This window comes from Podarcis erhardii (assembly GCF_964252035.2).
Source record: "Podarcis erhardii genome assembly, chromosome: 1".
Classification (NCBI taxonomy): Eukaryota; Metazoa; Chordata; class Lepidosauria; order Squamata; family Lacertidae; genus Podarcis; species Podarcis erhardii.
Window position 1 is genome coordinate 10974749 of NC_138497.1, and position 24672 is coordinate 10999420.

The 24672-nt window shown below is 46.1% G+C and overlaps 1 protein-coding gene and 1 long non-coding RNA gene across 7 annotated transcripts in view; both read left to right on the forward strand.

Annotated features, from left to right (window-relative positions):
* SYNE2 (spectrin repeat containing nuclear envelope protein 2) overlaps positions 1-13944 on the forward strand; it is a 250960-nt gene extending 237016 nt beyond the window's left edge. For 4 of the 6 annotated variants that reach the window (XM_081857038.1, XM_081857039.1, XM_081857036.1 and 1 more), the window contains exons 104-113: positions 521-589; positions 2794-2933; positions 4232-4352; positions 5612-5823; positions 7280-7480; positions 8598-8726; positions 10083-10274; positions 10411-10500; positions 12164-12213; positions 13580-13944. In XM_081857038.1, coding sequence (XP_081713164.1) covers positions 521-589; positions 2794-2933; positions 4232-4352; positions 5612-5823; positions 7280-7480; positions 8598-8726; positions 10083-10274; positions 10411-10500; positions 12164-12213; positions 13580-13805 — 1430 coding nt within the window. In that variant the 3' untranslated portion in view covers positions 13806-13944. The remainder of the gene's footprint in view (positions 1-520; positions 590-2793; positions 2934-4231; positions 4353-5611; positions 5824-7279; positions 7481-8597; positions 8727-10082; positions 10275-10410; positions 10501-12163; positions 12214-13579) is intronic. The other 2 variants (XM_081857037.1, XM_081857040.1) reach the window with 2 other exon arrangements.
* A 7343-nt stretch (positions 13945-21287) lies between these two features.
* On the forward strand, positions 21288-24672 carry LOC309344976. The gene is made up of 3 exons (XR_014157961.1): positions 21288-21991; positions 22593-24061; positions 24103-24672. It is a non-coding gene; the product is annotated as an uncharacterized lncRNA (long non-coding RNA).

Sequence of the window (24672 nt, forward strand, 5' to 3'; positions counted from 1 at the left end):
CTCAATATTAAAAAACAGTATACCACTAAATTACATGTACTTTGGTGGGGGGTAGAGTTTAGCAGCAGGTGGGGGGCTGTTGCCTTAATATAGTCATACCTCAAGTTGAACGTGTTTCGGGTTGAGCGCGTTCGAGTTGCGCTCCGCGGCAACCTGGAAGTAACGGAGCACGTTACTTCCGGGTTTCGCCGCTGGTGCATGCGCAGACGCTCAAAATGACGTCACACACATGACCTGTGCATGTGCAGATGCGCCGTCATGTCTTGCGTTCCGTTCAGGATGCGAACGGGGCTCCGGAACGGATCTCGTTCACATCCCGAGGTACCACTGTACTCTCCTTATGCATTTGCCAGAGTCTTTCCAGCTGTTGCAAATGCAATGCCAGGCTATGCAAACTTTTGACTGGATCTGTCAGGGGCTGCTCTTATGTTTCTGTCCTGTGGGGTGGGTAGTTATGGGTGTGTGCGCTCACAGCCTCTTTTGTCCGGCGAGGCAATTGGTGATGTTGTTCTTTTTTCAGATGTAGAAATCCCTGAAAATGCCGAGGCCTTTCTTAAAATGACCACAAAATCATTGAAAGCAGTTTCTGGTAGGCACTGCTGCTGCATGTGTCTCAACATGACAGTCTCCCTGTGGCGCACGCTATGCTCCTTACACCTCTCTCATATGCAAGTGTCTGGCTCCCTGGCTTGTGTCAACACCATGCTCCAGTTGCTTCATGGTGGATTCTCTCTCTTTTCCCCCCATTTTTGTTTAATGCTGCATCATTTGCACATGTGTCATCATTAGTGAATGGTCAAGATTATGCTTCCCCCCCCCCCTTAGTTCTCCACTCCAGCACAAAGATGGTGTTTCGATTTGCATTGGAGTCTATAAGCCTTCAGGTGCAGTCTAGGTTAAAAAAACAACCAAACAGAAAATCTTCCTGGTTCGCAAACATCGCTCCCAAGACATCATAGCTTAGCTTTAAGGCCTCCTCTGCCATTCAGCATTGGGCTGAACAGGGCAATCGGCTTGCTTTGAAAATGAGCACTTGGTATTCTCTCCAGAATCCATGTTAGTTTCATCTGCTTCTTCTTTGTCTTCCATAAACATGGTTTTAACAGTGAGTCCGTAAGTGACTGTGGAGGCCAATTCTGGAGCCACACGTCCTTCCACAGTGGGGACATAGGTTTCCAGACGGGAGTTGATCACAGTGTGGATTTGCCCAGCGTGCCTTCCTCTTAGCACGTTTCTCCCTTGTGTTTTGAGTTTGAGTCTCTTTGGTAAAGGCTGTTCTCCAACTGGAGCACTCGCAGGACAGTGTTTCCCAATTGTCAGGGTTTATACTACACTTTTTTAGATTTGCCTTGAGACAGTTTTTAAACTGAGAGTAAAATTTTAGTTTCATCTGCACTATCACTTTGTGTGTTGCAGACATAGATGCGTCACCAAGGAGTTCTGTTTTCCAGCAGAGATGGTCAAAGTCATTTTGATGCTTGAGAGTGGAAGGTTCAAAGTGGCTTCCATTCTTGCTTTAGCGGTCAGAAACACAATAGATGCAGGCTGCATGCACACCTTTTTTATTTTAAAATCAAGAGGAACTGAGCCCTTTTCTATATAGTCCACACACCATCTAGCCGTGCTAGCTGAAAAGCTCTTATTGAGAAACTGGATTTCATTCTGAAAACAAAAGCTCATGACAGATGGATTCTGTGTCCATTCGAAAGCAGGTGTAGGCGGGGCTTTATCCACACCTGCCCAATGACATTGTAGGTGGGCGTGTGCCAGGAATGCAATCACCGCTTCCTCCTTCATTCATGTGCAGGGAGGGAAAGGCATGGATAACCTCAAGAGGAGGTTTTCCAAATGCATATCGAGTAGCCACACCCACCCTTGCGGACAAGCAGGATCTAGATTATAAGAAGCAGTTTTGAGGATGAACAGGCATAATTCCAGATTGAGGGAAACCTGCAGTTTTTTGTGTGCTACAAATGGACAATGCGTACGCAACCTAAGTGACCCACCATTTGCTGCCTTGTAATAGCATCCCTGTGGGACACAGGTGGCACTGTTGGTTAAACCACAGAGCCTAGGACTTGCTGATCAGAAGGTCAGTGGTTCGATTCCCCACGACGGGGTGAGCTCCCATTGCTCAGACCCAGCTCCTCCCAACCTAGCAGTTTGAAAGCACATCTAAGTGCAAGTAGATAAATAGGTACCGCTCCGGCAAGAAGGTAAATGGCGTTTCCGTGCGCTGCTCTGGTTCGCCAGAAGCAGCTTAGTCATGCTGGCCACATGACCCGGAAGCTGTACGCCAGCTCCCTCAGCCAATAAAGCGAGATGAGCGCTGCAACCCCAGAGTCAGTCACGACTGGACCTAATGGTCAGCGGTCCCTTTACCTCTAATAGCATCCCTAAAATTTGCTGCCTGAGAAGGAGCCACGCCATCCTTCTCCCATGTAGGACCAGCTGTCCCTCCCAGAGTCATCTTTCCCGCCTGCACTTTTTGGTGGTGTTGTTAACTGTCTGTAGGCCTTTTCAGGAAGGAGGGGTGAGGGGACGTGCCCACCCATAACTGCATGGCTCCTCATTTCATTGCCCCTGAAACACAGCCGACATACATTTGCAAACAAGCATGCTTTGCAAGGAAGAACGGTAAAGCTTTCATATATATTTCCCCCCGCATCATAACTTGGTTCCCCCTATTCTGCAGAATGCTTTTAATTCATTCATATCCCCCACCCCAACCCCTCACCCCAAACATGGCCATCTAACTTCCTGTGGATTTCTTTTTTCGATGTCGTACCACAGAAAAATCTGCTTCTGAGACCCACACGTGGCACTCTCCGGAAAGCCCTGCTTGCCGAAAACATCCATACAACCAGGGAGAGATGGTTCCAAGTGTCCTTTTGAGCAGCCCAGAGACAAGCACTCCCTACAAACCAGGCTATGTAAGTCCTCCTGGATGCAGGTACATTACAAGCATAAAAGGGCTGGCTTGGCCATTAGGTTAAGGCAGAGGTGGGCAACCTGGTGCCCCCTCCATTTGTTATTGGACCACTGTCATCCCTGACCAAAAGCCATGCTGGAGCTGGTCTCTGCTGGAAGTAGAAGATGAGGAATTTCCACTGGACCGAGGGGAGAGACATTGTATGGCTTTTTTATTTGCAAATTTAGCAAAGGAAAGAGGAAGGAAAGAAATCAAATGCGATAAAATAAATAAAAGGAACTATACAAATAACACTAATAATAACAAAAAACCCCAGTCACTTCATATTATATAAGCACTTGCCATCTGTATATGTATCTTAAAGATATGTTAATATAAGCCTTCCAGGTGTCCAAAAAGGTATCAGCACAAAATTGATGCCTGTATGAAATATGTTCAAATGTTTTCAGCGTCAGTAGATCTTCAGATCATAATGGATGTTGAGTATTTATCCTTCCAGGCTCTTAACAAACATAAGGTCATGCAAATTCCACTTTTGTTGTCTTGCCATTAGCCCCCATACTACAGGAATATTATTTAAAATGATATGAACCTCTGGATTTGGGCAATACAAAATTGATGTGGATAACAACTTCAGATCAAAAATGCTGTGTCAGTGGAGAAGCCCAACATAATATGCCTCAATATAGTATTCTCAGCATTACACCTCTAACATCTGTCTGCATTATGCAGTGCCTTCCTATACTCAAAATATTAATTTTTGCTGGATCACTCTCAATTTCGAATCTTAAGGAAAGATTCTATATAAAAGCAATTTTCCATTGTTTAGACTGTAGGATACTTTCTGATTCCTTATTCCTCGCTTCTCTCAGTTCTTGAACTTCTATCTCACAAAGATCCATTAAGCATCTATAAACGACAGCTGGATTTGCAGATATTGCTAATTGCACGTTGGTGGTGTAGTTCTAAGCAAAGGTAAAAAATATTACGGTGTGATAATGGGAGGCGAATGAAGGAGTGCTAAAGTCTCTGATAGATGGAGTAGCAAAGGTCATTTCGGTGCTGCATAGTGCGACAGTATTTTTACTCTTCAGTTTCCTGAGCTTTTAACGGGTTAATTAAAATCCAAAGATTTACAAGACCAGGATAATGGATTGTCTCATGGTTACCTCTGGCAGCAAGGTACCTTTTGAGCAGTGTGCTGAGGACATTCCTGGGTGCCCAACCAGTGCGCTGGGCACAGTGTACATGGCCCAGTGTCATGTGTCATTCCCTTCTTTCTATGTTGTTATATTCCAGGTGAAACAACGGAGCAGCAGGAGTCTGGAGAGCATGCAGGAGATCTCTGGGATGTTGCCTAGTGAAGAACCCCAATCTAGCCAGAGCCTTGATGGCATTGCAGCCATAGAAAAACAACCAGGTACTTTAGCTGTAATATTTTTTGAGATAGATATGTATCAAAATGGATACAGATATGCGTGTGTGTATGTGTGTAATCGGGACGCGGGTGGCGCTGTGGGTTAAAGCACAGAGCCTAGGACTTGCTGATCAGAAGGTCGGCGGTTCGAACCCCCGCGACGGGGTGAGCTCCCATTGCTCGGTCCCTGCTCCTGCCAACCTAGCAGTTCGAAAGCACGTCAAAGTGCAAGTAGATAAATAGGTACCGCTCCGGCGGGAAGGAAAACGGCGTTTCCGTGCGCTGCTCTGGTTCACCAGAAGCGGCTTAGTCATGCTGGCCACATGACCCGGAAGCTGTACGCCGGCTCCCTTGGCCAATAAAGCGAGATGATGAGCACCGCAACCCCAGAGTCAGTCACAACTGGACCTAATGGTCAGGGGGCCCTTTACCTTTACTATGTGTGTAATAAACTCTGTTTATGTAGAGCAGGCTTCCTCAAACTCAGCCCTCCAGATGTTTTTGGCCTACAACTCCTCCCCTGATCCCTAGCTAGCAGGACCAGTGGTCAGGGATGATGGGAATTGTAGTCTCAAAACATCTGGAGGGCTGAGGTTGAGGAAGCCTGATGTAGAGGCTTCTTTGCAGTGTGTGTGAGAAATAGGATTTCATTTTTCCCTATGTATTTATAACATCAGTGTAGATTGTACCCTACAGAGGAATGAAAGCCAATAAACAAGAGATCCCTGCTTCAACAAACTTAAAATCTCTAAACGGAGGAAGCGGAGAGGGAGTCAAAGATAAAAATAAATGAATGTGAGCAGGTGCAGTTATTTTATCTATTGAAGTATTTATGTTCCCCCTTTGCATTTAAAGGCAAAACACCCAAAGGCAGCTAATGTAAAAATGAAAAATAGTGAAAACACAAACAAACAGCCATATGAAAGTAAAAGGCAGAAGCAGTAGATGGAATCATTAAAAAAGAGAAATGACAGAAAATACTACATGGGGTGGTAGTCCAAAATATTTGGAGGTTGTTGAAGGCTGCTATCGATTGTGTCTTTAAAAGGTATCAATGCTACGCTATTGTAAAGGGATAGAAGCCCTAAAAGGCTACCCAAAAATTCACATAGGCTTAATGTTGGATCTTGTAGCTAGGCTGGGGTAGAAGATCGGTTTCCTCAGGGGACCTAGCGAATGCCTGAAATAATATTCCTCTGAGTCAAGCTTCAAAGCTTTTTTTAATAAAATAAAAAAATGAATAATTTTGCAACAAACCGCAGGAGGCCTCGAGAGATGGGAGCTGATTCAAGCCCAAGACTTAAGCAACAAGCTGAGAATGAAGCAGAGTCGGCAGCAGCGGGAGCAGCTGAATTCTGACCTCACGAATATCAACGCTTGGCTGGATAAAACAGAGAAGGAGCTTGAAATGTTGCAGGAGGCAGAACCGCCCACCAGCATCACGGCCATCCATCAAAGCGTCAAGAAGCAGAAAGTGAGTTCACCATTTGTCCTGGTAAATAATCCCTGTAGCCAAACTGCCTTGCTGGATGAAGGTCTTCCAGGGCTCCACTCTCTTTATGGCAGGGGACAATCTCTTAAGAAAGACCACACAGGTAAGATAGCCAGAATCTGATCTGCAGAAGGCAGTTACACCTAGAGCTTCTGCCATTTGGCTCCTGTGTCTAATGGCTGGTGATAGACCTTGAAGTTTGCTTGATTCTAGTTCTATGCAGGTGTTCTTAACTAAGATAAGTGGGGCCAGGCATGCTAGACTTGGCTCATCATCATGATCACTGCTACTTCTACTCTTAATTCAATTTATTTGTTGTCTTCTTACACTTGAGTCTCAATGGAACATTCCCCTCCCCCCAAAAAAATCCCAAACATGAGATATATAGATATAAACAACAGTAAGTATAAAACACATGGGACGCGGGTGGCTCTGTGGGTTAAACCACAGTGCCTAGGACTTGCCGATTGGAAGATTGGTGGTTCGAATCCGCGCGACGGGGTGAGCTCCCGTTGCTCGGTCCCTGCTCCTGCCCACCTAGCAGTTTGAAAGCACATCAAAGTGCAAGTAGATAAATAGGTACCGCTTCGGCAGGAAGGTAAACGGCATTTCTGTGCGCTGCTCTGGTTCGCCAGAAGCGGCTTAGTCATGCTGGCCACATGACAGGGAAGCTGTACGCCGGCTCCCTCGGCCAATAAAGCGAGATGAGCACCGCAACCCCAGAGTCGGTCACGACTGGACCTAATGATCAGGGGTCCCTTTACCTTTAAATATAAAACACAGCACAATCAGCTACTACTTCTTAGTTACAAAGTTCAGCAGGTTGTAATTCAGATCAGTCATGGACTTGTGGTCATGAACTAATTGTTGGAATGCACCCATAGAGCCTTCATAGGATTATCCCCCAAGTGAAGGTTTTGAACAGCCTTGCTTGTTTGTTTGTTTGTTTGTTTGTTTTGTAATTTTTTATATTTATATTTATTTCTATTCCACCCCGGACCAGGACTCAAGGCAGCTTACAGATAAAAATGGAAAAGCACAGACTGAAACACTTGTCAGAAGGGGGGGAGGCCTCAAAGAGGTTTACAAAAAAAGAATAAAGCTGTGAAAAATTGTCCGTAGGCAACAGTTAAAAACAAGCCTTCCAAAATAATTGCAATCAACAATCAGCCAAAGAGCAGGTGAAAAAAAGCCAGCGTTTTCACATATCTGGATCAGCTTGCCTAAACAAAAAAATTTTGTCAACAGGCAGGGAGTTCCAAAGTGTAAAAGATCCATTTCTTACAAGTATTATGTGGCACTTGCCACAGTGCCAGTTTTGCAGATGGGAGCAGAAGCAAGGCAATCTCACTGGTAAACCGGTTGTTTTGTTGTGCCGCTGCTGAAAAACCCACGTTATGTTGAAATGCAGAATCCTAACCCACTTCTTCCCTGCCAGGATATGCTCAAAGCCTTTGATAACTACAAGGCACTTGTGCTTTCTGCCAACCTGACCAGCAAGGACTTCAGGCAAGGAGACAGCGCTGGATCCAAAGAGCTCCAGAACAGGCTTCGGCAAGTCAATATGCGCTGGGAGGAGGCCATTCATTTGATGGGAGAGTGGAGGAAGAGTTTGCAGGAAGCCCTGGTGGACTGCCAGGTCAGTGCAGCCCATTGCTTTCTTATTTATAAGAAGTGGATAGGGAGAAGGTTTTCCTCCATCTCTCAAAACACCGGAACTCTGGGATAACCAATGAAAAAGGAACATTAGAAGATTCTGGATGGGCAATGGAAGGTACTTCATCCATGTCTACTAATCCTGGTGTCCCTGTTCTGCTACCACTGTTGTACATCTCTGAGTCCCAGTTTCTGGGAATCACAGGCAGGGAGGTTGGCGTTGCTCTCAGTTTCTGTTTGGTGGCTTCCTATAGGTATTTGCTTGGCCACTGCAAGAACAGTGGGCTAGATGCTGCCCTGATCCAGCAGCCTTTTTTTATGTTCTTAAGCCAACCTGGGCACATTTAAGAAACTGCTTTAAAATGCCATTTGCAGAACACTCCGTAGTTGCACAGCATTGTTACGTAAGTGAGGCAATATCTTCGAGTTTTGTGATTTTCCTTTCGGCACATAACTGAAGGATGCAAGCCCGCCTCCTGCAGTTCTGACCAAAAGGCAAAAGAGCCTGGAACATCTTGTGAAGCATTGTGGCCAATAGTCTAAATTGCAAACCAGGAAATATTCTTCTGCCATGAACAGGTGGCCTTAGCCAAGCCACGATCTGTCCACCTCAGCCCTCCACCTATGGTTAGTCAATATGGAACTGATAATACTGCCCTGCCTTTAAGTATTCATGAGAGACTGTATGCAGGGAATGCTGAGCATTCAAGAAAGCACAATGTAAGTGCTGCATATTATTACTACCTTTCAACACCCAAGTTGGAAAGGCCCTGTATTATTTGGGTCCCTTCTGCATAACCTGCTTATTGAGCATTCAGCCTGATTTGTTTGCGCAAAGTTTCCAAAGAGATAGACCTGAGCTGTGGAGCGTTCATTCTGGTTTGACACGATGTTATCAAGCAATTCTTATCCTATGCTTTCTGGTGCATTTCCTTGCCTTAGCGCAAAAGATTGCTGTTTCACAAGATCATCAAATCCTCTCAAAGTACGCAACCTGAGTTTGCTGGCATGCAGTCTGAAACCGGCCTTTGTCAGCAGACGTGATCTGACGAGGCTGCCCCTCCCTGCCTCTCCTAATAATAGATGTTTTTTCTCCGCAGGATTTCCATAAGCAAAACCATAATCTGCTGCTGTGGTTGGCTGTTGCAGAGGTTCGGAGACATCAAGCACAGATCAAGGATCTGAATGCTGATCCTCACGCAATTCAGGAGAGCCGAAGAGAATTAATGGTAGGTTTTTTAAAAAAAAAAAACAAAACTTTTTGGTACATCCATACAGAAATGATTGACCCGCCGGTTGACTTGTTCCCATCAGGTACAATGTTACTTCGCTGCATTTAGTTTGATGGTGGGATGCCAATAATCTGCTTTTCAGATCCTCCCTGTGCCCTATCTTGTCGTGGTTAGTGATAGTCGTTGTTGGAGTGGTATTTTGATTTATTACTCACCCTTTAACATAAGATCCCGGGGCAGGTTACAGCAATTATTATTATTATTATTATTATTATTATTATTATTATTATTAATAATAATAATACATACATACCCCGCCCATCTGGCTGGGTTTCCCCAGCCACTCTGGGTGGCTCCCAACTGAATTAAAAGCACAGTAAAACATCAAACATTAAAAACTTCCCCGCAAACAGGGCTGCCTTCAGATGTCTTCTAAAAGTCAGATAGTTGTTTATTTCCTTGACATCTGAAGGGAGGGCATTCCACAGGGCGGGCGCCACTACTGAGAAGGCCCTGTACCTGGTTCCCTGTAACCTCACTTCTCGCAGGGAGGGAACTGCCAGAAGGACCTTGGAGCTGGACCTCAGTGTCCGGGCTGAATGATGGGGGTGGAGACAATACTAGAATCAATTTAAAATATTACAACAGGCAAGAAGAGAATAGGTTGGGTCCTAAAATATCTGTCACTCATATGTTTTCAGCATGCTAAGGAAACTGCGTAGTGTCAAATGCACATGAGTGGAGGGAACTCTGTGATTGTGTGATTCTATAACTTAAGGACTGCCATAGAGAATGCCCTCTCCTGGGGCCCCAGTGATCAAACTTCTGAGAGTGTTGACCCTCCCTCAAGACCCTCTAGGGCAGCCTTTTTCAACCTGTGGGTCCCCAGATGTTGTTGGACTACAACTCCCATCATCCCTGAGCTTTGGCCTTGCTAGCTAGGGGTGATGGGAGTTGTGGTCCAACAACATCTGGGGACCCACAGGTTGAGAAAGGCTGCCTTAGGGGGTCTTGTGGGAGGGAGGCAGTCTTTCAAATATTTGGGGGCCTAAGTTGTTTTGGGGCTTTAGGCACTCATGTGAGCCCAGTGAATTGCACCTGGAAACAAACTTACATATTAGCCGTTGCCCAACAATTCAGTAGCAGAGCATGCGCTTCATATGCAGAAGCTCCCAGGTAAAGTTCCTGCCATCTCCATTTTGAAGGATCTCAGGGTATCAGACAGAGATTTTGGAGCTCCGCTGCCCATTCAGAGTAGGCAACAGTGGGCTGGACAGATCAAGTGGTCAGCTTGATTCTATGTAGGGCAGAGTCATACATGCATCAATATTTCCTTTCATTTCCCTGTCGAAGCAACTGGAGAAAGAGCTTCTGGAACGGCAGCCACAAGTCAACACTCTGCAGGAGATTTCCACTCACTTGCTTGTCAAATCTGGTGGAGGAGATTATGTTGAAGCTCACGAGAAGGTCCACGTTATTGGGAAGAAACTGAAGCAGCTTCTGGAAAGAGTCTCAAGTGATTTAAAGGTCTCGCATGGAAAGCCGGTGAGGCTGGGGTGCATGCGCTTGAATCCAGGGTGATGCAGTTCTATATCTCCCAAGGGAGGTGAATAACTCCTGGGAGATAAAGCTTTTCTTACTCTGCAGAACGTAAAGTTATCTTCTATTTTCCTCCTTCTAGGACACAAGTGCATTTCTGCAGGATGTGGACGAACTGGACTCGGGAGGCTGTCCTCAGCGACCAGAGAAACCTTGCACATATAAAAACAAGGCAAGCTGCTTGGCTATTCTTTTCCAAACCTCTGGTTTTTCTCCAGTCTGTTAGTACCTTCTCTTCATCTTGTTTCCATCTGGAAATGCTTTATTGCAGGTTAACTACAAACAGCTGACTCGCCCAGTTTGGTCAGGACAGTCCAGCAACTCAACTGTAATTCGTGGCCATGTTAAAGGATACATGGTTTCTGTTCAGTACGTTTCCCCAACCTGATGCCCTCCAGAACATTTTGGATTGCAGTCTCCCTCCTCCCTGACCATGCCAGCTGGGGGTGATGGGAGTTGTAGTCCAATAGGTCAAGAGGACACTAGGTTGTGGAAGCCTGGTTTGGATTGGTTCTTTAAGGCCAGGCTACAAGCTCTTCCCTTGTCACATGCCTATACAGTCATAACTTGGAAGCATAGCTGTCAAGCGTCCCTTATTTGGCGGGACAGTTCCTTATCCCAGCGCTGTGTCCCGCTGCTGTCCCTTATTGATGATGTCCCTTAAATTTCCCGGGTTTCAAAGGAAGCAGCTCCTCTCCCTCCCTCCCTGCCGGCCAGGGAGGACGGAGGCTCCAACTGTGTTGCTTGGCTGCATTGCTCACCCAATAATAAGGAGTCTAAGAACGACTGGGGGGTGGAGCTTGCATGCCTGGTGCCCATCAAATTGGCCGCATTGCCTGGGGACTCGCCTTTGCTCAGTGCTTCCCAGCAGAGAGGTGACAGTGGTTTTCCTTGAGGCTTGAGGCTTTGTTTGGCTGCTGGTTGGGCTTTCTGCCTTTGGCTCGGAGGGGCTCATAAGTTGAACATACCTGTGCCCGGAAAATCCCTTACTTTGGCCTCTGATCCCTTATTTTTGAGGCTGCCGGTCCCTTATTTTCAAATCTGTAAGTTGACAGCTATGCTTGGAAGTTGAACGGAATCCATTCCGGAAGTCTGTTCGACTTCCAAAACGTTCGGAAAGCAAAGCGGCTTCCGATTGGCTGCAGGAAGCTCCTGTAGCCAATCGGAAGCTGCCGAAGCCCCATCGGACGTTTGGCTTCCAAAAATAGTTCACAAACCGGAACAGTCCCTTCTGAGTTTGCATCGTTTGGGAGCCAAAACGTTCGAGAACTGAGCTGTTCAAAAGCCAAGGTACGACTGTGCCTCAACCCATTCCAATGGGGGTTCAGGCGTAGTTACGGGACTGAATCCGCCCTCGTCACCCTGACTACTGGGGGGATGCAAAGGCGTATGACCCTGCAGTGCTGACTTGAAGGTTTTGATAGCACTGACCATGTGATCCTCCTGAACGGACTCTGCCAAGTGAGCATTGGGGCACAGCTTTATGGTGGCTGCAGTCCTGTCTGGTTTTTTCCCCATCCTTCTCCAGGCTGAGTTCTACAAGAGGGGCTCTAACCCTAAGGAGGAGGAAGCTAACGGGCAGTGCCACCCCCTGGACTGGTTATTAAGTAGGCAGCTGGAGGGGGGATGTCTGAGAGAAGACTGCATTTAGTGGGGTGCTACCCCATTCATCCTAATGGAGCAACGCCCACTCGTCAAACCCACGTTTCCTGTGATGTTCCTGCGGCACAGAAGCGTTTTGAGCTCTGTAACCGGGTCACTTGGGATTTGCTTCTTGCGCTTGTGTTTCTTGAGGAAGGTATGACTAAATAACACCATAATATCTCCATTTCCAGCAGGCTGGTGGAAGGAACACCTTGGAGACTGAGAGCGGCACTGATATTAGGTAGGATGTTTTGGAAAATGTTTTCTTTAATTTAAAAATGGAGGTTGCATTTTGAAGTCAGTCGTAGGGCCAAGCTAGATGTGCTCATAATCACATGTTAATTAACACACACATTGTTTATTATGTAAATAGCAGCCACGGGGAAATCTGAGCAGGATCAAGGCCATGGAAAGGAGGAAGGGGGAGTTTAGCGCTTTTTCCTCTTTGCCAAAGTCCGAGCAGAGACACACAAAAACAGTTCATCAAAGGTGCTGTATGCATTGCATAGGGAGCCACTGCCGGCAACTTTCCTTTGAATGGGAGATTTTTGCCCACACTTAAAAAAAACAAAAACAGGTGCATTAATTGCATTCACACAACCAGCACTTGAAGGTCCATAATTTGTGGCGCTGTGGGTTAAACCACAGAGCCTAGAACTTGCCGATCATAAGGTTGGCGGTTCGAATCCCCGCGACGGGGTGAGCTCCCGTTGCTCGGTCCCTGCTCCTGCAGTTCGAAAGCACGTCAAAGTGCAAGTAGATAAATAGGTACCACTCCGGCGGAAAGGTAAACGGCGTTTCCGTGCGCTGCTCTGGTTCGCTAGAAGCGGCTTAGTCATGCTGGCCACATGACCTGGAAGCTGTACACCGACTCCCTTGGCAAGTAAAGCGAAATGAGCGCCACAAACCCAGAGTCGGTCACGACTGGATTAATGGTCAGGGGTCCCTTTACCTTTACCTAACTCAGAGGTGGGCAAACATTTGGCTTCTGAGATGTGTTAGAACCCAGAGGGTTTGCCAGATGCAGCAAGGTGCACAATAGTGGGGTTCAGCCGAGACCCATCAGCGGAAACTCTGCACAACGACTTCCACTTGTGCAACAGATTCCCCCCTCCCCCAAAAAAGGCACGTGGGGTGTCAGGAGAACCCCCAGAACGACACATGGAGAGAAGAGAGCATGGAATCATTCCATCTGTCAAGGTGAAATGTTTGCAATGACGGAACGATTGGAATAGCACAACATCAAATTCCTCCCGGTGTCTCCGGGTAAAAGGGCTCAGAAGGGAGAGACAAGGTTTGTGGCCCTTAAACCAGCTCTGCAGAAAGCTGCTGCCAGTCTGAGTAGAGAATATAGGGAAGCCTTTCAATGTGTTGTGTTTTTATATATGTTGCAAGCCGCCCTGAGTAGCTGCTGATCGTGACACCCTACAGTAGCGTTTCCCAAACTGGCTGTTGTTGGACTACAACTCCCATCATGCATAGCTAGCAGGACCAGTTTTCGTGGATGATGGGAGATGTAGTCCAAAAACAGCTGGAGACCCAAGTTTGGGAAACCCTGGGCTAGATGAAGTCTAGCTTCATGTATAAATTCTCTTCCATATTTGCAGAGGGGATGACGAGGAGAGTGCCAGCCCAGCTGCTCCCAAGACCCGTGGCTTCCTGTCCCGTGTGCTGAGAATGGCGTTCCCTCTTCAGTTGCTCTTCCTTCTCCTCCTGCTTTTGGCCACCCTGCCCCCTTTCTCGGAGGAAGATTACAGCTGCGCACACCGCAACAACTTTGCCCGGTCTTTCCACCCCATGCTGCGATTTGTCAATGGGCCTCCTCCCTTCTGAAGCGTCCCAAGGGCTTTTTTGCACTTCAACCAAAATGAACCTCCTCAGCAGGCTCTTCTTCTCATGCTGCTATTGCCATTCTGAGGACTTCACACCGTGAATGCATCAGATTTCACAACTGAAGAAGCAGGTCCTCTAGCACAGTGTTCCCCAACCTTGGGCCTCCAGCTGTTTTTGGACTACAACTCCCATCATCCCTCGCTAGCAAGACCAGTGGTCAAGGATGATGGGAATTGTAGTCCAAAAACAGCTGGAGACCCAAGGTTGGGGAACACTGCTCTAGCAATTTCAATATTTGGGATGGGTTGGAAAGGGGGGGCGGGGGCAGAGACAGGTGTTAACCCGGTTTTGTACAGGAAAATACTTTTTTCTATATATTTTTGAACTGTAAGCAACATACTGTATACTTTTGCACAATGTGTGATCAATCAGCTGGTGGCCTCCATGCCAGAATGTCTTCTGAAGACGAATTTTCAAGATAATGTCATGTTTGCATTAAAATAATGTGATTTTTAGCTAATGACGAATGCTGTAGAGAATAGCTTTTAGTGTGACGGAGAGAACCCATTTTTCAGCTGGTGTTTTGCATGCAAAGAAATCTATTTCCGTACTTCGATATTGTAGTGAAAAGAAAGGTTTGATTTTATATAAATATATATAAAATACTTGTTATACTTTGGTATTTTAGCAACCCTCTCTCTCCAGTTAACAAATACATATAGATACATAGACAGATTGATAGATGCAGTGGTACCTCGGTTTAAGAACAGTCTGGTTTAAGAATGATTTGGTTTACAAATTCTGCAAAACTAGAAATAGTGTCTTGGTTTGCAAAATTTACCTTGGTCTAAGAATGGAATCTGAAAGGTGGAAGGGCACCGGCGGCGGGAGGCCTCATTAGGGAAAGCTCGCCTCGGTTTAAGAACGGTTTCGGTTTAAGAACGGACTTCTGGAACAGATTAAGTTTGTAAACCAAGGTACTACTGTATAGAAGTTTCCACGACAAAGATTTTAGTATGGTGGTACCTCGGATTCCATTCTTAGACCGAGGTAAAGTTCGCAAACCAGGACACAACTTCCGGTTTTGTGGAGTTTGTAAACAAAATCGTTCTTAAGCAGGACTGTTCTTAAACCAAGGTACCACTGTATGTACTTAGAACTGCAGATTTGTCTCATGTCTTCTTTTGTACTTTTATTTTAAATAAAAAGAAATGAAAATGCTGCATGTAGGTGGCTTATATTGTTCATAGTTTTATATTTAAAAAGTGCTGACCATAATTAGTGTTGATTATCTCACTTGTATATGAATCAATGGTGTAAACTTGCAGCTTTTTAATCAAAAGATGTTTATGTGTTAATCTTTTTTGAATAATTTACAGTAAGCCAAAAGAAAGATACGTGGATGTTTTTTAAAAAATAATTTTTAATAATGGAAGGGCACAATCAATCCCTATTCCTATGCAGCAGAATGCATGTGCATAGATAACACCATAGGGCCATGCTGGTTGCCAGAACGTGCACACTGCATTGCAAAGCTGCTTCAGCTGGGAATTAAAATCACTTGAAGGTGAAGCAAATTCCACGCCGGTTTCTGGATAGGAGAGGGAGAACTAAAGAGGGAAAGGGGAACCAAGCATTGGCCATTATGGGGAACCCTCTGTGCATGCACAGCTTTAATGGTCCATGAGCCAATGTCAATACATTGAGCCTCCATGTTCCACGGCAGTATATCACTGGATAACAGTTGCTGTGGTGGTGAGGAATGGACTGTTTCCTTCATGTTTCCTGGGGCCATTTGATTAAGCCGTTGCTTACAAATTGGTTGCTATGCCTGACGAATCCAGGGCTCCTCTTTCGCCCATGGGGCTCACGCCCTAACTTCACAAGATTTGTCACATTTAAGGTGAAGCTGGTGGTGAGAGATCGGAAACAGTTTTACCTGGATCCAAAATATATTGGCTGTGTACACAAAGTCCATCTTTCTTTTTCCCCAACCCCCTCATTAAAATTCTGCGGCTGTGTGCAGCAGTCCTGAGTTTGTTTGTCTTGATGTTTTATAAATCTAGTTTCCTGGAACACTTCTAGGATTGGGAGAGGGCGGGGCTGGTAAACAGCCATCTGGTTCAAGGCAGGACCCAAGAGCCATTGGGGCAAGCCATTAGTCGGGACTGAGGAGCAAGGCAGGATGAAAGAATAGCCAAAGGTCACAGGGACACACCAGAAGCTCAACTGGAAGAGGCAGCCCATTGATGCTCCTTCTTGCCTAAGATGATCCAATGGCCAGTCCATATGGGGGAAGATCGGGTAGTTCCTTGGGTAGCTGCCACCTGCAGTTCAGTGGTTCATTCACAAAAGATCAAATAGCGCCCACCAGAAAAGATGAGTACCCTCAGAAGAATGGGAAGAGGTGAAGGAAAACACTCCTATCCATTAAGAATGAACTCACAGCTGTCCATGGAGGCGCAGGTCAATTCTGTGTCCAGGGCGGCTCTCTACCAGCACCATCTGGTACGCAGGCTCGGACCCTACCTGCCCGCGGACTGTCTTGCCAGAGTGGTGCATGCACTGGTTATCTCCCCCTTAGACTACTGCAATGTGCTCTGCGTGGGGCTACCTTTGAAGGTGACCTGAAAACTGCAGTTAGTCCAGAATGTGGCAGCTAGACTGGTGACTGGGAGTGGCTGCTGAGACCATATAACACCGGTCCTGAGAGATCTGCATTGGCTCCCAGTACGTTTTCGAGCAAAATTCAAAGTTTTGGTGCTGACCTTTAGAACCCCAAACAGCCTCAGTCCTGTATACCTGAAGGAGCGTCTCCACCCCCATCATTCAGCCAGCGCCAAGGGCCTTCTGACGGTTCCCTCATTGCGAGAAGTGAGGTTACAGGGAACCAGACAGAGGGCCTTCTCAGTAGTGGTGCCTTCCCTGTGGAACACCCTCCCATCAAATGGCAATGGAAAAAAGAGCTATTCTATTTTTAAAAGATATCTGAAGGCAGCCCTGTTTAGGGAAGTTTTTAATATTTAATGCTGTATTGTTTTTAACACTCAATTGGGAGCCGCCCAGAGTGGCTGGGGCAACTCAGCCAGATGGGCGGGGTATAAATAAATGATGATGATGATGATGATGATGATGATTAAAGATTATGGGAGTTTCACTGGTGCACCTGTAGGGCCACAAGTCCCCCATCCCGGCCAGAGAAAGACATGGCACATAAATGCCGATCACCCATAGCTGTAAGAAACAAAGAAGCTCACCTGTGGACCATTGTCCTTGGCCAGAGCTAAGCTCTCTCCTATCTGGCTAAGAGCCAGCTCAGCATCCTAGGTTTTCAATAGACGGACAGAACCTAGCAGCAGATCCATGTCAATTTCGGCTCATGTCACCAGCCACAATCAGGAATAGGTCAGCAATAAAAAATCTTGGTGTCAGTGAAGTTAATGCTTTCTTCAAAGAGATCAATGCCCCCCCCCCCGTTCTTTCCCAAGGGGGGGGTCCTTACCTGGTGCCCCCCCACTCCTCTGTATCCAGCCATTCCATGACAGCTTATTAGTAGAAACATCTTGCTCATCCCCTTTTATATTTTCTGCCAACACAATCTCTGCTACAAACGTGAGTCAACAGTACCAGCTGCTGAGACTAACAACATCAGGATAGCTAACAGTTCTTACAATTGTGGGTTTGCATGCAGAGGAGTGACATTAAATTAGCGTACTAATTTTAGTATTGGCCCAAGTGGAAAGAACAGTAAGCTCAGAAAATTTCACAGTTCTGGGTAGGTCTGCTTGGCAACCGAACTTGAATCCACAGAGTTGAAGCTATGTCTATTGCTTTACAGAGGGCAAGAGGGCAGATCTCTTTGAATGTATGTTGTGGTTGTGGCTTTCATGTGTCTGGTTCCTGTCTGTCAACACCCTCTTAGCTGCTCCACTTCAGAGATCCCTCCCTAAGCACCCAGTGTCTCTTGATGCTAGGGATGAAATTGAGAGGCAAGATTTAAGCCACCGTTTGCATGCTATCCATCAGTTGCAGCCTACAATAGTAAAAATGAAAAACAAATATAATAATAAATATAATAAGTATAATATAATAATAATAATAATAATAATAATAATAATAATAATAATAATAATTTATTTATACCCTGCCCATCTGGCTGAGTTTCCCCAGCCACTTTGCTGCCACATACCGCTGGACAGCGCCACTACTGGCCCCAACAACCATCTCAGGACTATTTAATTTCTCATCTTCTAACATTGTGTATGCCATCAAATGCCAACAGTGCCCTTCAGTTCTCTATATTGGACAAACAGGCCAAACCCTACGACAAAGGATAAATGGGCATAAATCTGATCTCAGGAAATCACAAGACAGAGAAACTAGTAGGAGAACACTTCAATCTCTCAGGACATTCTGTACAAGATCTCAAAGTCTTATTACAAAAGAATTTCAGAAATAGACTGGAAAGAGAAGTTTGCAACTTATTACTTAACTTTTGCAACTTATTACTTAACTTAAAACCATGGAGCAACCTGGTCTGAATAGAGACATTGGATTCTTATCTCATTATACATGATAAAGCTATTTTTAGCCATCTCCCCCCTTGCTTTTTCCTGTAAGACCAATTGCAATCATTAACAGTCATCAACAGGTTTACCACACCTATCAGCCAGTCACCCATCTCCCACCACCCTTCTGAGTAATACCCCTCCCCACCCTCTTACTATATATAAGGGTCTGGTGACTTCTGTTTCAGTGTATCTGAAGAAGTGTGCACGCACACGAAAGCTGATACCAATAACTTAGTTGGTCTCTAAGGTGCTACTGGAAGGAATTATTTTGTTTCGACTATGGCAGACCAACACAGCTACCTACCTGTAACTAAAAACAAACTCTACATTAGTAGAAAGAGCTCAGAATGGGTTAGAGTTCCTTTACCCAACTTGGCTCCTGCTCACACCATACTTTGAAAGGCACCAAAACACAATCCCAAGACCGCTTTGAGTTCAAAGGTGATAACAGCAAAGGTGCACATTCATAATTATCTTGTGTTTTGCCCTGCTAATTTCAGAGGCACTTATTTCCAAATACTTGCACTTAGCAATTCAGGAAAACAATGCAGGCTCTAAGTAAAGATATACAGCCAAAGCGGTCATCATGAATGGAGGTGCTAAATTGCTTGTCATGAAAGGAACTCGCAGGGAGTTTTAAGCATCCAGGGCAGCTAAGCCAACAAAACAAGAAGGAGTTCCCTGTATGCCAGGGGTAGGCAACCTAAGGCCCAGGGGCCAGATGTGGCCCAATTGCCTTCTAAAGCCGGCCCTCAGAGGGTCCGGGAAACAGTGTGTTTTTACATGAGTAGAATGTGTGCTTTTATTTAAAATGCATCTCTGGGTTATTTGTGGGGCATAGGTGAGATATACTCAGAGTCGCAAAGTGATTTCATGCTCTTTATTCAGCTCATAGTGGTGAGGAGGAATGAATGAAAGTCCCCTCAAAGTATCTGCTTTATATAGATTATTTACACAATGGGCTGCACATGATTGGCTAATTCCGGAATTCTACTGTAAGCCAATCAGGTTGTGGATTCACTTCTATCTGGAGCATGATTGGGTGGTTCCTGCCAACCAGTCATACTGCTGCATTGTTCTAGGACCAATCAGACTGCTGCATTCTGAATCCTATTGTTCTAGGACCAATCAGACTGCTGCCTTTTGGATCCTATTGTTCTAGGACCAATCAGACTGCTGCAGTTTGGATCCTATTCGACTCAGTACATAACAATAGGAATTCATTCATTCCCCCCCCCCCAAAAAAAAAATATAGTCTGGCCCACCACATGGTCTGAGGGACAGTGGCCAGCCCACGGCTGAAAAAGGTTGCTGGCCCCTGTGTATGCGATAATCTCTGCTTCTCATTCCATTTTTTAGGTACTGTGTTATAAAATGTTATGGTGCACCCACACAGCAGACACACACACACACCACAAAAAAACCAATCCTTCAGAATTAAGGAAACATTCCTTGAGAAAGTTATACTTAACTGAATCCCAAATACCACCTTGGCTCTCCTAATGACTCAAAATATTTCCTCTGCAGAAGGAATATCTTAGAGAAACCTTTCTCTGTAGTTCTTTCATTTACAAATCCTTCAAATCCTGTCTTAAGGGCATATTTTGTATATGAATAGGGCAGGTGTGTGACCTGGATTCAAGAATTAAGAAATTCACCGACTCCAAGGAACTGGCCAGGTTCCTTCAGCAAGCATTATCTCAACAGACAGGAGACTCAAATGTCTGTTGTCTTTCTGTGACACATGTATGATGCTTTTGGGGTGGTCTCTGGCTAAGCCTAGGGGTTCATAAAGGTTTTTTTTAAGTTCCTGCACATCTTTGTTCTGGGTCCCTTGCAAATGGGAGGACTCTGTTGCAACAGGAAAATAAAGATCTTCCTTGTTTTCCTTCTACTGGTTCCTGCCTTCAACCATTGTTCTCTGACTGATCATGGATTTAAGGGGCTCAGAGTCCTTTGAGGAGTTGGGCTGCAAAAGTCAACCCCAAAATTTTCTGCAACAGCTGTAGAGGAAAGAATATGCCCCACCAAATGGTGGAAGCAGAAAGTGCAGGGGGAAAAGTTGTTTGGACCCAGCATGTCACACACATTTGTACGTTGGAAAGAGTTGCACTCCATCTTTTGTTGCAATTGTCTTCAAAGTTATGCATCCTTGTCACTCAGTGACAACAAAGTCCAAGTTTGGCTGCCATGCACTGAGTTCCCTTTTGCAATTCACCCTAGTTGCTGCTTGTTTTCTCCTGCTCTGGAGGACTCGAACCAATGGCTTCAAGTTGCAAGAAAGGAGATTCCAACTAACATTCGGAAAAACTTTCTGACAGAGCCATTCGGCAGTGGAACAGACTCCCATGAGAGGACTCTCCTTCCTTGGAGGTTTTCAAGCAGAGGTTGGATGGCCATATGTTATGGAGGCTTTAGCTGAGATTTCTGTATTGCAGAAGATTGCACTAGAGGCTTTAGGTCCATAAATTACAATATAGCATATATTCAACACAAAAAACAGTGACAATTTGTTGTTGACAAAGGACAGCTGGACATATTAAGGGCCTTATTACCTTCAGTAGCTTAGGGCCTCATCAAACCTAAATCCGGCCCTGTAGCCAGGAGCCATATTTTGAAACTCAATCTGAAAAGGCCCATGAGTATGACTTTGCAAACAATGCCAATGCAGATTAATAAAAGGCTTTATCCAGAACCTGTTGAGTGCCCTCTGGATCCAGGAATTAGAAGGAACTGGGGCATGCAGCACACACCCTGCAAAAAAAACCCCACAGCATGATAATAATAGTAATAATTTGCAGAAATTGCTTTTCACTGAAATTGCAGACCGTTAGACCCTGGCCCTCGCTGCCGGTCAGAGGAAGAACTTGGAACTCCCAGGTCAGTTTCTGGCAAAGGCTTTAATGCATAAGTCAGATTGGTACATAAGCAAGGCACAAGGTACAGCAGGTACATCGGAGGTATAAATACATAGCTAAGTGCAAGACGTTCATCCAACAAGCGATGTGACCCCTGCACCTTGCTTTTGGGCACAGCACACAGCACAGCAAGCAGTCAGAGCCCCAGGACTCTGCAGAACTGGCACTCCTTTGTGTGGGCTGGGCTTGTGAGGTTCGCATTGGCATCTCTTGTGCCCTTGCAGATGGAGATGGGGGTCAGCACCACCTCAGCATCCAATTTAGTCTCATTTGGTAGGTGAAGATACTACCAAGGTGGGGTGGCAGCTCCCCAGCAGGAGGTATCTGATTAGGAGTGTCCAGTGTCAAGGGGCAAAACACCCCTCTATCTGCCTCCTTGGTCCACCCCCTCCTCTCTTCATTCCCTGGACCACTGGCCTCCTCCCCAGACTCAGACACTTCTCTGGTTCCTGGTTCCACCTCCCTCATCAACTAGGACACTCTCCAGGATTGCCCAGATCCATCTCCTTGAGCTCCTCCTATTCTTCCTCTGGATTAGACCATCCCCTACATGACACTAGGAAATCTGTGTCTTAACACACATCAATAGTGAGCTTTCCAACTGCATTTCCATCTCTTCTAACATTCTTCCCAGGGTTGTGTACAGGGTGGATCTAATTTAGATAATTTAAAACAACCACAACTAATTTAAATTACCGTATTTTTCGCCCCATAGGATGCACCGGCCCATAGGACGCACCAAGTTTTTTGGGGGGGAAATAAAGGAAAAAAAATATCCCCCCCCCAGGCGCTTGTGGGGCTGGCAGCGGGGAGAAGCGCTCTTCTCCCTGCTGCCCGCCTGCAGACCAGGTCCGGGGACAGCGGGAGGACGCGCTGCGCCTCCCAGCTGTCCCCGGAGCTTGCAGGGCTGGCGGCGGGGAGAAGCGCTCTTCTCCCTGCCGCCCGCCTGCAGATCAGGTCCGGGGACAGCGGGAGGACGCGCTGCGCCTCCCAGCTGTCCCCGGAGCTTGCGGGGCTGGCGGCCGGGAGAAGCACGCGTCTCCCCGCCATCAGCCTCCAAACCACATTGGGAGACAGCGGGATGGCGGCGTTCTGCCTCCCCGCTGTCCCCCGACCTTGTGGGACTGGCGCTGTGGCTCTCCTGAAGCCTGGAGAGCGAGAGGGGTCGGTGCGCACCGACCCCTCTTGCTCTCCAGGCTTCAGCGAAAGCCTGCATTCGCCCTATAGGACGCACACGCATTTCCCCTTCATTTTTGGAGGGGAAAAGGTGCGTCCTATAGGGCGAAAAATACGGTAAGTAAATTTGCTTATATTCTCTTGTTTTGCATAATTTGTTCAGGTTTTGCTCTATGTGAGCCTGGGCAATGGGCTACTCAGGGCATTGAAACATTCAGCTGCACCCTGGAGGCATTTCAAGAAAAACTTTACATCCCTAAAAATTAGAAACTTTGTGGGGGGGGTGTTAAATGAAAGCTAAAATTCTGAGGAAGATCAATTCCATACTGTTTCTGTACCCCCCCCCAAGTCACCATTTATGCATAGCCCAGATAACAAGTAACCTGTTTTGTCCCGTCCCCCCCAACTCTGTGCTTTACAAAGAGTCAGAAGGCCCATTGGTAAGAGAGGGACAAAAATGCCTGGCAGCATCTCTGCATTTTTCCAGTGGATATTTATTCCTACCTCTTGTTAAAATGTGATGCCTTTTGATATTTGATATTTGCATCCAAAGTCCATTTTAGCTCAGCAAACAGAATAAATCTCCATGGCCTTCGCAGATTCCCCCCCAGGCAAAGATTTGAAGCATTTCTTCACAGCATCGTGTCAGACTTTCATTGGGCTGGTTCACAGACAGATTCATCAGGAGGTGTTTGCAAAATCAGCTGGCCAGCTGTGTGTATGGAAGAGCCAATGGCCCTTTCCTATACCCCCCATCTTCCCTTCAGACACAATCTCCTAAAACGAGTCAGGTCTAACAATTAGCCGTAATTCGTCATGTATACAGAGACATCAATTTATGTACATCATGCACATACAAAACAGGGCCATGCACCTGCAACACGGTCCAATTACGGAGAAAAGTCTCGCAGTGCTTGTTTGCACAATGTTTATTTGGTGCCAATGGGCTGCGTTCCGGGCATCACACTGATGTAAAACGACCCCTGATTACAACTGACATAGAATGAACAAAGCAAAAGAGAAGAGGCAAAATAAGCAACAGTGAAATATAATCAACAAAGAGATGAAGGCACGGTGAAAGTGAGGGATAAGTTGCAAAAGGCCTGGGTGATGTTGAACATGTGTCTGTCGCCATCTCTGGGATTGTGCCCATTCCACTGACTGCACAATTAGGTGCCATGTTGGTGGCACATCTCCTGCTGAGGCCCTACTGGGCTTGGTCAGGAGGCCACATGCTGGCAACATGACACATAATCCGACAATGCTTCCACAGCAAACAGGCAGAAGCTACGAGCACTGGAATAGGAGCAAGCACTGAGCAGCCACAGTCCGAGATGCCATGTTAAAAAGTGCACAAGGTTAGGGTTTCCAGGTGAGATTTGAAGGGGGAGGGATAGGCAGAGATGGGGAGACAGGTGAGCCAGGACAAAAAGTGTCACACTTGTGAAGGACTGAGCTGTTTCTATGTGCAGAGGGGTAGCCATGGGAGTCTTTGAGGGGCTGCAAGACTCTAACATTATTTTCATTACAACAGATTATTTTGGCATCAGCTTTTACATTGCAAACTGTTTGTGTGCCAGAGGAGTGAAAGGTGCCTCGAGTTTTAATTCAGAAAATTCAGTTTTAATTCAGAAAAATTCAGTTTTAATTCAGAAAAAGGGGCGTCACAAAGATCATAAGTTTGGGAGTTGCAGCCCAAAATAAAGCATGCCACTGGCTCAGGGCTGGGGGGGTGTTCTGTGGCTCTGCAGATGTTTTTGGATGCCAACTCCCACCATCCATGTCCATTGCAAATGCTGCCATCTGGGCAGTCACAAGTTCTCTGCCCTTGTTCTAGCTTTTGTGCCATAAATTGAGAGTGCATAAGTTGGCAGTCGAGATATAAATAATGACTCAGCAGTCCATGGGGCAGGGAAGCACACTGCCGGATTGCTTTAACTGCGTGGAAACTGATATAGTTTCAGGGCTTCTTATTCCCATAGGTCAAATTTGGGAGAGTGTGTGTGTGTCAGCCAGTGCTGGTCTAAAGAGGCAACTGTGGTTGTCACTGGATTTTCCTAGTACATGGGAGGGTGTCTAGGGGTAAGCTGCCTCCCACTGGACATTTCCCATGCTAAGTATCAGGTAAGAATAATAGAACCAAGTAAGAATCATAGAACTGTAGAATTGGAAGGGCCCATGAGGATTGTCTAGTCCAGGCTA